Raw genomic sequence first — 12,531 nt, forward strand, 5'->3', positions numbered from 1 at the left:
TTTTTCTTTAATAAAACAATAAACCAGAGTAAGGTATAGTTATTTTGGTATTTAATAGTATTCTAGGGAGTTTTTACCAACTCATTTTAAATTTTGGATGCATGCTTGTTTTGAAATTCTGTTTTTGAAGTACGCGCATAACATTAGTTATTGTTTCTCCAAGTCCTTCTGTGCTTCTCTGTCCTACAGCATGATTGTAAACCTTCACCAAGGGCTTTATTTTTTCCCTTGGGGCATCTTATTGAATACTTGCATCTTCAGTAATTCATGTGGGCCCAATGCTTTGTCTGTTTTAATACTTCTAATTACCTAATTATGTACTATAATTCAGTGACAAAACGCTTTATCATTTCACTCTTTTCTTAACCCTTTTCTTGCTTAGGAAATATTCTTTTTGTCTCTCTGTTGTCTGTGGAACTCTTCATTATAGACAGCCCAGATACTTGCCTAGCTTCTCTTTATTTTCTCTCTGTGTTGTTACAAGACATTGTCTTGTTGCATGTTTTTCCAATTAACCCCATCAAACACCTGGGGAAGCCTCCCAAGGGCCCATCAGGCCCCAAAATTTTAGAGATATTTGAACATTGACTAGATATTTGATTTCATTTGATTAATGGATTGTTTTATTGGTAGTAGGGTTATAATTGTACTAGGTTATATCTTGAAGAGTCCTTATCTTTGAGAGATGCACACTGATATTTATAGATGATGTGATCTCTCAGATTTACTTAAAAATGCAGCTTTGAGTAAGAGTATATGTAAAACAAGAATTGACTAGTGATGAAGCTGGGTAATGGAAGGGGTTCAATCTACTCTTATCTCTATTTTACAAATGTTTGAATTTTCCAACTTCATAAATTAAAACTTTAGCTTTGTACAGTAGACTTTTAGATGGTGTGCTATTGCTTAGATATGCTATGTCTGCCTAATACACATTTTCAGTTGATTGGGTATTTGCTAAAAATGGGTAATTTAAATTACCTCCCTGAAATTTAATTCTTGTAGCTCTCTAGTTTTTAATCTTGCAAGTGGATAGCATGCATTTAAATGAAACTATGAATTGGTATATCATTTATATTTTTAATAGTTAGGTATTAAACTCTTACTATATAGTTTGTGGGTATTTGTTATAACATGAAAGTTGCAGTATTTTCTCCCACAGTTCATTCAGATTACAACAGTGACACAGAATTTAGTTATTCCGATATGTATAGAAAATTTTCAAAGAATAGTTAAGGAAAGGGACACACAAAATCATTAAGCCACATGATCTAAATCATGGGGCATGAAGCCTATTTAAAGACAGGCTAGATTTAAGTCATCTATTGAGGAAGAAAGGGAAACAATTTTACCTCTCAGGATTATTCTAGTTTTAACTTAGTAAGTTTCCCCAAGAAATATCTGTTCAGCAATTTACTTTACTAATTACTTCATCCTGAATATTTTGGGATATTTGAGTTTCTAACGGCCTTAGCAACTTTCTTTAATTCCAAATAAGTCATTTAAAGAGTTTTTTATTTCTTTCCTACTTCTGTGGCTTTGACATCTTTCTGGAACTTCTGTAGCTTCTGTAATACATTATTCTTGCTCTGAATCTACTTTCAAGTGAATTTTTCTCATCTTTAGGTGCTAAGGTGCTAAGGTCACTTGTCCTTTGGTGAAATCCCCTGCCTGAGTGGGTACTGTCTGGAGGGTCATCACACTGAGATTTAAGAGAAGGGAAGTAACCTTGCTCAGATGCATGAGCTGTCTATTACTGACCCCCAAAAGAAGAGGCCTCTTTGCTGCTAGAGAAAAGATCTGGTGACAATTGCACATCAAAGGGAATTTCAAGCAAAAGTCAGATGACCAGATAAAAATCAGATGACAAATCAGATAAAAGTCAGATGACAAGATAAAAATAAAATACGCTTTAGCTTATTATAAAAATTAGGACCAGAGAAGAAATGCTTCATAAGCCACTAGCGTGGTTCACCTAGGAACCCAGCCTGGACTAGAGAGAAAGTTGTAACTCACAGTGAGACAGAAGAGGATCAGAATGAAGCATAAAACAGGAGACAGTAAACCACTCTAAGATGGAGTAAAACAAGCATTACTGCTCTTTTCAAGATTCATCAAGGAGTATTTTTCTGTTTTAATAATGCCCTGTGCCTCCACGCTTCAGGTGGTCTTCCTCTTCAGTCTCTCACGTAATCTATTGTTAGTTCCAAAGCCACCTAATTCACATCTTCATCGCCTGCAATACCAATACTCAACGACTAGAAATGACCTGTATTTGTGAATAGCTACTACTTGCCAAGCACTGTTCTTGGTGCTTTCACATTGTCTCATCTTGTTCACAAATTCAGTATTATTATCCCTATTTAATAGAGGAAGCAATAGTTTATTCAAGGTTACACAGCGAGCAATTGTGCGACATGAATTGGAGCAAAGGCTTTTCTTTTCAGGGTTGGGATTTTCCCATTTCATTTCATTATGATGCCCTCTTATCTTCCTCCTATAATCTCTCCTCTGTCAGGCTTATTCCCACTTGGAGTACTCATATACTATTCTTTGTTAGTTCCCTGTTCAAAAAAATGTAGAGTCACTCTGTAGCTTTTCCTCAGTTGTAAATTTAGTATAAAGCTCTTTTCAGACCTGCTCTAACTTTTCTTTTCTCCTGTTTCCTGCTCCCAACTAGTGGTACTTCATGGAAACACTTTCCTTTCTGATAACTAATTACTATGCTGCACTGTATTTATTAACTTTGTATCTTTTCTTCTGATTTGGTTACCTTTCCTTCCCACTGATGTTCCATGTTCCTAAAAATTCTTATTCACACCTTTTGTGATTAAACCCATTTGATTGTTTACTTCTAGGTGACATTCCCTCTTCCCTTGTATTTTCATTGTGTATTGCATTGCTATGTATTTGCTGTTTGGATTCTTGCAGTTGTATGTATTATAAATAACTATTTATCTCCTTTCAAGTTAATAATATTCTGCCCTTTTGCTGTTTCACATTACCTCTAAGGTAGAATTTTTGATCCAGAGAGCATTTAAGCAATACTAATTTCTTCCATTTAAAGTCTACATTTTAGTCAGATAACACTAACAGTGTGGTCATGTATAATAGTTTAAATACTAATATTTGCATAAAAAATATAATGATTTCTTCAAAAAGTTGGTGCTAACAAGGTCACATTCTAGTCCTCAAAACCCAATGGGCTAAAATAAAGCAACCCCCTACCCCAAATACGTAGGCTATAATTCATTTTGCTTAAAAATGATTGTATTCACCATGCAATGATGCCTTTAAGCATGTGGAAAACATTTGAAATATTTATATTTGAAGGGTATCATTTCCCTCTGTGATATAATAATTTTCCTCTTCTCACCCTTTTCTCCTTGACACATCAGTCTCACCAATGGCACACGTTGTATGGCGACACAGACTTGTACTAAAACCTACAGCTGCCCTTGGCACCTCTCAGAGATGAGAGTTTGAGGGTAATTCTTGGAATGGTGCTAGTCACTTTCAATCCTGTGTTTTCTTTTTTCAGGTTTCCTGAAATGCAGTTTTTCCAACAAGAAAATGTGAGAAAAATTCTTACAGATGTTCTTTTCTGTTATGCTAGAGAAAACGAGCAGTTGCTTTATAAACAGGTAATGAAAATATCGTACAGGTGGCATCCATTGACTCAAAATTTTCTATACAGCTTGACAAATGATAGAGCAATAATGTAGCCTTTATTGTATCCAAAGTTGTATCATAATAGTAGAGCAATCAAAGAGCTGCTTTTCAGCTGCATGGCGAGAAAAGTAAGCTCATTGAAGCACATATGCTTCTTCCTTATTATAAGACATTCCACCAAATTGTCTTCTATAAGGCATTCAATCTTTTCTTTCAACTTTTGGGAGTTTGTTTATAAACAACAGCTTCGAAGCCAATCTAGTAATAAAACTTTTCAGAGTTGTATGTATAAATATTGTTTCTAAGTACAGCATTTATAAATATGTGACATGCCATGTAAAAAATAAAGTATTCTTTTACTCTTTAAAATTTACTATAACTTTAAAAAGTTCTTTAAATTTTTTGAAATGTATATGATATTCTTTGTTATCTTCATATTTTGAATCATCCTATTACTAAGGCAAAGAAGCTTGTTGGATTATGTTTTATTTTTATTGAAATGTAAATTGTTTACTATATAACGAAGTATCTCGGTTTCTAGTTACGCTTATGATGTTTTAATAAAAACACATGACGTTGAATATTTTTACATATTCCTTAAAATGTACACTAAGTGGAAATTCAAGCTAAATTAATAAATTAACAATGAAAAGTTACAACATGTCCATCTGAGGACCATCTAAAAAAACCAGTTCTCGTTAAGGGTTCATGTTGGTAGTTGTGGTGATTATTATAATCTATGTTGAAGTTACCAGAGAATTTACAGGAAGGGAAGAATGGCAAAGGGAGGTATGAAAACTTCTGTAAATGTTCTGTGATCAAACCAGTGTGATGGTAGCATGGGAATGGACAAGTAGATCAGCGGAGCAGACTAAGAACGTGTCTCGTTATGTATGAGATCTTAATATGGTAAGAGCAAATAGGGCATTTTCATTGACTTGCTATGTTTGACTTTCCATCTAGAAAAACATTAAATTATACCTTTTTTGGAGAATAAATTCCAGATGGAATAAAGATACAAATGTAAAAACAAGAATTAAATACAATTACTAGAAAAAATTTAAGAAACGTTTTTATAATCGTAGGGTAGGAAGGGCCTTCCCAAGCAAGATAGGCTATCCAGAAGTCATACACATACTTTGTTTTAGACCAAAAACAAAGAAACAAACCAAAAAAAGGAGACTGGGAGAAAATAAATCTCTATCAGTATAGGACTTTTGGAAGCATGTAACAGAAAAATCCCAGTCAGAATGATTTAAACTCTAAGGATGTTATTATTGTACTTTATAAGAAGGCTAGAGGCGAAATGGTTCTGCAGCATTGGTTAGTTCAGTAGCTCAGACCCTTCCCCTGTGATCCAGGTGAATGTCTGTTTTTCCGTTCTTCTCTCCTAATTGTATTGGGTTTTATCACCAAACCTGTTTCCTCTCTTTTTCAAATATTTGAAAATACCTTACAGTAAATGATACAATGGTGGCAAATCAAGGCAGAATAAAATTTTCCTAGGTTACACATTTGTTTCACTTTTTTCTTTAGAGACAGAAAAAACTAGATTAAGGAAGTCTTATAAATAATGGAAACAAGTTCCACTGACAAGGAACAAAACCATGATAACTACACACTCCATCATTTGTGACGTATGTGCCCCACTGCATTTGTAAGGAAGACTAAACAGGAATATGGAAGATCAGATTCTGATAATTTAGACAAAGTCTATCAAGTTACCGAATAAGAAAGTATTATTAACTTACTCCTGGGTATCAATCAGTTAATAAGACTTAATTACTCCATACACATGTTTAAAATCCTGTAGATTCTTTACATAGAAATAATATCTTGCTGTAGAAGTACTGAATATTTAGCCAGATCAAATTTAAGAAAAAACCTTGAGTTTCATCACAAGCTGTTAAAGCTATTATATTGTAGTAGGTGACACCCCGTTTAACATCGACCATATTGTTAATAGTTATGGGATTTTATTGAATTAATGAGACTGTTATCATGTAGTAGAATGTCTTGCTGAGTTAATTGAAACTGCAGAGATTATATAAATGGTATTAATGAACTTTGACTGCCTGATGCCTCAGCTTTAATAAAGACTGCTTGGTGGGCTAAATGAACACAGGCAGATAAAAGAACAGGTTCAATTTTGTGAGCCTACAGGCTGTTGATGAAGAAAACTTTGTTACCTTTATTTTCAAATGGCTTGAGTTTGGAGTGCAGTGACTACTAACGATCCAGCAGGGATGAAGGCTTTGAGCCAGCAGAAGTGCTGACAGTGTAGGTGGGAACAAACTACACATTGTAGGAACCAAGAAGTATACTGACAGTACATTATTTTTTATTCGTCTTTGTCAAATTTACAGCATATTGAGTTTATGGTCATTCTATCTTGATAGTTCTCTTTTCCTTTAAAGATCTCTGTATATTTGCCACTTGGAATTATTAATCGGGTTTTACTAGTCTAGAATTGAAAGTAAAACCAACAATTTCTTCTAAGTCTGTTTAAGAAAATATCCCTAGTTTAGTTGCAACTCAACACTGAATTTATAAAAGGTTGTCTTAAATGGTATTCAGGGAATTCTTAATTTTCATTATACAAAGAGCACCTTTATTTATTGATATGAAATATTGAAATACGATTTAGTGTTATTCTTTTACGTTTTCTATATTTTAGTTCAACTTTCACCAATTTGTTGAGTGGTAGATATTTCATTTATTCAGTCACCTTCTATGTGCTGAGCCTGTAATGGATGCTGGAATTCTGTGTGTGTGTGTGTGTGTGTGTGTGTGTGTGTGTGTGTGTATACACATACATATCATTTACCACAATTTATAATTGTACTCACTTATGTGCTCATTTTATTATTTTGTATCTTGCTCTCTAGACTGAAAGCTCCATAATGGTTAGGAGCTTCATTTACTTTTTTGTTCCCAGCACATCATAGGTAGTTAATAAATAATTTTTGAAATAAATGAAAACTGATGATGTTTGAGCAAAGAGAGAATCTGGAGAGAGTAGTGTTGCAGAAACTAGAGGGAAGAGAACATTTAAAGAAGGTAGGAAGATGTATTTAAGCAAGAAATCTTTTTTATTAAATTAGCCATAATTAGTTAGAAAATACATTGAGGGAAAAAGACCCAGTTAGAAGATCACTGCCACCACCACCAACACTAAAAACCTAGTAACAAACCCAGTAGAAACTATGCAGCTCTGCAGATTTTAAGACTGGAAAATCTGGTATTCTAAAAATATGTTTTTTCTTCACATTAATTTTAGTGCAATGCCAATAAAAATTGCAGCATTTTGTTTAGCATTACATGTAACTAAATGATACTGAAGTTCACTTGAGTGAAAAAAATGTCAGAATAGGCAAGATAATTCTGAGAAAGAGTAGAGAATATGGAGGAATATAATATTTTACAGCTCGTTACACTAGTAAAGTTCCTTTTTAAAAAATTTTTTTCAAGCACACCTTTTCATTGGCTCCCAGAACCCTAATAAATAGCCCAAAAAGCAAAATGGGAAGACTCACCATCTCCTCTGAGATAGCCTTTATTTATTTATTTATTTATTTATTTATTTATTTATTTATTTATTTATTTTGTGTGTGTGTGTGTGTGTGTGTATTAAAGTTCTTAACTAAGAATATATAACCCATGGGAATACCAGTAAAAGTCTAGAAAAAAATGAGAGCTAAATATTCAGTTTATGGTAAAGATGACATGTCAAAACTCTTGGAAGAAGACATCAAAATTAAAAGACAAATGATAAACATGGGCAAGTATTTGTAACAGAAATGACTAAGGGTTAATATACGGAATTGGAGAACTATTACAAATCATCAGTTTAAAGGAAACACTTTATTGGGAGAAAATGGCCAATTCATTAACCAAAAATGACCAATAAAATTTTTGTGTGCAATCTCACTAGCATTTAAATAAGTTAAAACAACAATTTGACTGAAACTTAACAGGATTATTTTGAAAATACTATAGGCATACGTGAGGATTTGTGAGATGGTGATTTTTATGCTTGAAAATGAGGGAGTTCTTTTTGATGGGTAGCATAATTGTGTATATCAGAGACTTTAACGAATGTCTTTACTCATTTACACAGAAATTCTACTTCTAGATACTTTATCCTAAGGTTAAAGAAAGAGGCCAAAAAAAAAAAAAAATACCACAAGGATATCTATGACAGTTTTAATTTCCTTCCTTCCTTCCTTCCTTCCTTCCTTCCTTCCTTCCTTCCTTCATCCCTCCTTCCTTCCCTTCTATTTCTTCATACCTTCCTCCTTTCCTTTTCTTTTTTGTGTTTTCTTTTATGTAGTTTTCTAAATAAGTAGCTATTACTTTGATGATTAAAATTATGGTACTTGGTTTTGGGAATGACTTGAGATTATCCCAGGGGAATAAACCCCTCATGGTGATTTTAAAATGTACTTAGCAACAATTAATTCCATTATTTCTGGGTCTCTACAATGTTCTTCTAAAGCAGGGGTGTCCAAACTGAGGCCCGCAATCCATTTTTTATTGGCCTGCAACAAATTCCAAAAATATATTTAGTTTACTTAAATAAACCAGGTGAGGCAATACGTACTTCACCTCAAGTGAGTGGCCCAGCTGTTTGTGTATTTTACTGCATATGGCCCTTGGTAAAAAAACGTTGAAAAAAGTTTGGACAGTCCTGTTCTAAAGAATAATCTTTTCAAGGTTTGTTTAGTAAGGAGATGTTTACCTGAAAAGGTTGAAGTGTTGTGTGGTGATTTGTCCCAAATCACAAGTAAATTATCAATGCAGCATAAATCAGTCTGTAGAAATGTCATTAACTCCTTCTAATCGAAGGCTAGAAGTAACTTATAAATGAACTCTGGTCGAGTTGGCTTTCATAATGTTTTGTGAGGACAGCTATAGTCCTAAAACTAGCACAGGGCCACTAGACTGCAGAACACTGTGTGACTGTCCTTCTGTCACAGTCAACCTTCCTTAATCCCACCAGCAAAAACCCTTTTCTTCTCTGCTGGCATATTTTATTTTATTTCCTATAAAGTTGGTGTTTTGTCTTATGTTTTTATAAAAGATAATCCATAGTTATTAAGCAAAAGGAAAATGACAATTTACTTTTTGAGGGAAAAAAGAGTGTAATCTATTTTGAACTTGCTAAAATATGTTTTTTGATGCTTAAGAGGGGAAAAAAATCTCAATTAACAAGGCAAGTCAGTATGTCGAATAACTTCTTTCCCCGTAATAATGGATAAGTAATACATTTTTATAATATCCTTTAAAGACAACTTAGTAGCTAGCGTACCTTTTCGTTCCTTACACATTTTCATATAAGTCACAGGTGAACACTAGTATAAGGAAAAAGAATAACATTGGTGAAATCATTATATAAATTGATAAGTAAACTTGTAGTCGAAATAGATAGGAAAAAACTTATGGTAGTCTTCAGATTAAACATGTTGGAAATCATATTTTAAAATCTTTGTTTTCTGTTATACCTGATAAAGGTTGTTTCTTTTATTATCTAACAGTTCCAGCTAGCTGACTTCAGCTCTTCCTAAACCTACAGACATCCTAATTTTGAGCCATTATATAATGAAAACATTGGATGTAATTTACTTAGGTCTACAGTTCTTAGTTGCCCTTCTCACTGCAGATCTTTACACTGTAGCTCATGATTATAATTTGCATAAATGAAATTCATATTTATGAGTACAGATCTTGAAGCAACTGACAGGTGCAAGGTTGTCTACCATGCCAATTTATTGTTTGTTGTGTCATTTAAAAGAGAATTGCTCTCCATGTTTTAAAGCAGAATATGTGGTGTGGTTGACTTTGAATCAAAGTCTAAACGTAAATAAACTCTTATTTTGCAGCTTTTTATTTTTATGCTTTGCTGTGTAATGTGGAAATGTTGGTGGGTGGGGATCGGTTCAAGAAGCATTTAACTAGGGTTATTCTGTCCACTAGTGGACTCTAAGCATCCAACCCATTCCTTTCTCTTGCTCTTAATGTTTCAGGGCATGCATGAGCTGTTAGCACCCATAGTCTTTATCCTCCACTGTGACCACCAAGCTTTTCTTCATGCCAGTGAGTCTGCACAACCAAGGCAAGTTTTTATATAAGCTCAATCTGCTGTAATCTTTTTTGCCTCAAAATCTTTTAAACTGAAGTTACTTCTGTAAATTTTCAACATTTGGCTGATTGTTAGTTCCATTTAATAGTTGCAATCCTAGTTCAACTATGGGGGAAATTTGGAAACTTAAATGTCTTTGCAAATCTTCGATCTGTATCAAAGGAAGACATATAATGAATGGATCAAGAAGAAATTTTTGTGGTAATGGCAAAGTGCTGGAGATTGCTGGTCGTCATATATACCATCCTCTAATGACCCATTCTGTCACTGCAAGCTCCACGGGAACCTTATCTGTGAGATATTTTCTCCTCACCAGGTTTGACTCAGTGCAGTTCATAATAGGAGAACACTACCACCAAGGACCCTGGTCTGCAACTAAACAAAAACGACTTCTCATGTTTTTGAAATACATTCATTTATTCTTTCCAGCAAATAACATTAGTCATTATATTTAACTTAAGATACTTGTTAGAATTTATTTTCTCACTTAAGATACCCTCACTGATGGATGGGCCACAGAGGCAGTGAGGAAGCATCTTAGGAATGGATTGCTATAGGTTTATAAAACTTTGTCAGTATTCACAGGCTAGCCCATCTACATGCAGAAAGTTAAAAATAATGACACAGCATTTCATGTGTTTATATGATCTTTATTAATCAAATGCAGCCATCTGTTTTGCTGAACCTATATTAGAGCCTTTGTTAAATTAACTTTTGTTTACTGTATTATAGATTAGTATTTTCTAGTTCCTTTTGAGTTTTTCTAATCATACTGACTTTACTGGATCTGACTACAACCATGTTTTAACTGCCTTTGCTTTAGTTACTCTAAAGAATGATAAGGATGAGGTTAGTATTGGGATCCTGTTTTCAGGCCAGTTTTGTCTTTTTTAAAACATGCGTGCAGAATATACTTCACAAGAAAGTACAGATGATTGAAAATAGCTTTTAAATGAGTTAGACATACTTGTATAGCTGTTTCAATCCACTAGAATGCAAAAGCAACACTAAAACTGATTTAGAAGAGGTGTTCTCTGATTAATTGATGTTAAAATATAGTAAAAATAGAAGCCATTAAAAGAAAATGTTTTGATATGGTATATTTGACCAGTAAGTATATGTTTTTTGTTTTGTTTTGGATAGTATGTGATAGATTTTGTGGAGTAATCAATTTATTCTACATCAGGCACATTCAAGGAATTTGTCACATTTATATGTGTTATTTGAAATAATTAGGTAGTTAACTCATTGTGGTATAGACATGGCAGCTAATATGTTTTTGGTCTTTATAAAAAGGATTTCATTTGTTATGGAGTTGTTCTTTTTATTTAAAAAGGCTCATGTGTTTTCATTTGCTTATTATATTAAAGTCAGCTTATGAGTATAGAATAAAGCAACCTTTATATCTCCTTCCATTAAAAAATTACATATTTTGATTTCATGTATTGCTTTTTTAAGTGAGGAAATGAAAACACTCTTGAATCCTGAGTACCTGGAACATGATGCCTAGTAAGTACAGAAACTTTCTATTATTTTTATTTTTTATACCATCTTTACTTTAACACAGGTTTAACAGCATTATGTTATTTTTCTAATTTTTAGTGCAATGTTCTCACAACTTATGGAAACTGCTGAACCTTGGTTTTCTACTTTTGAGCATGATGGTCAAAAGGTAAATTGTATTGTATAGGTCTTTTCAATATATTTGAGGGGACAAATAATTTCAACAACAGCGTATAATCAGAGAAATTATTTCTATAAAAAATATAAAAATACTCGTGGAATAAGATTGAATTGAGGATAAACCTTATCTCTGATGATGTTGGCAAATATACATAGGTAATGTAAAAATTTTATATAAATATATAGAAACTTCTTTTATACATGTACATAATACCCATGCAATATAACTTCTTAAAATTATAAATTTTTAATAAGTGCATTTTTCTATTTAATCTGATGCTATCCTAGTAAGTTCATAGATACATTGTTAACTGAAGTGCATAAATTCTGTATCAAGTAGATTGTTTTACTTTTACCAATGTGTGACTATTAAATTTACACATTTAGCATCAATACTGTTTATCCTTATTCTGTCTTATGTTTCAACTATAATTTTTATTGTGGACATACTGTGACATTGACCTTTTTTAAAGTATACAACTCTGTGGGTTTTAGTACATTCACAAGAATGTGCAAACATCCCCACATCTAATTTCCAAACATTTTCATCATTCCCAAAGGAAGTCCCTACCAGTACCTTCCCATTTTTTCCTCCTCAGAGCCTCTGATATCACTAATCTACTTTCGATTTCTATTTACTTGCCTATTCTGGACATTTCATGTGAATGGAATTATATAATGTGTGGCCTTTGTCTCTGGCTTCTTTCACTTAGCATAATGTTTTCAGGGTTCATCCATGTTATAGCATGTTTCAGTACTTTATTCCTTTTCATGGCTGACTAATACTTCATTGTATGGGTAATCACATTTTGTTTATCTAGATATCAATTGATAGACTTTGGGTTCTTTTCATTTTTTGCTTGCTGTGAGCATTTAATGTACAAACTTTTGTATGAACATACGTTTTCAATTCTCTTGACGGAGAAGTGGAATTATATGTTATTTTAAACAAAAATGTGCTATCTTAGAGATCATTATGATTTTTTCATTTTTATTACTCAATATTAGAAAAATTGCATTCTAGCAAGGGATGT

General features: G+C 33.0%; 1 protein-coding gene across 3 annotated transcripts in view; it reads left to right on the top strand.

The window, feature by feature from the left end:
- Window positions 1-12,531, top strand: part of TBC1D5 (TBC1 domain family member 5) — a 489,595-nt gene that overhangs the window by 290,074 nt on the left and 186,990 nt on the right. For all 3 annotated transcript variants that reach the window (XM_019726007.2, XM_074312796.1, XM_074312797.1), the window contains 4 exons: window positions 3,542-3,644; window positions 9,699-9,787; window positions 11,273-11,323; window positions 11,417-11,486. In XM_019726007.2, coding sequence (XP_019581566.2) covers window positions 3,542-3,644; window positions 9,699-9,787; window positions 11,273-11,323; window positions 11,417-11,486 — 313 coding nt within the window. The remainder of the gene's footprint in view (window positions 1-3,541; window positions 3,645-9,698; window positions 9,788-11,272; window positions 11,324-11,416; window positions 11,487-12,531) is intronic.

The sequence above is a fragment of the Rhinolophus sinicus genome, linkage group LG10, assembly GCF_036562045.2.
Source record: "Rhinolophus sinicus isolate RSC01 linkage group LG10, ASM3656204v1, whole genome shotgun sequence".
Lineage (NCBI taxonomy): Eukaryota > Metazoa > Chordata > Mammalia > Chiroptera > Rhinolophidae > Rhinolophus > Rhinolophus sinicus.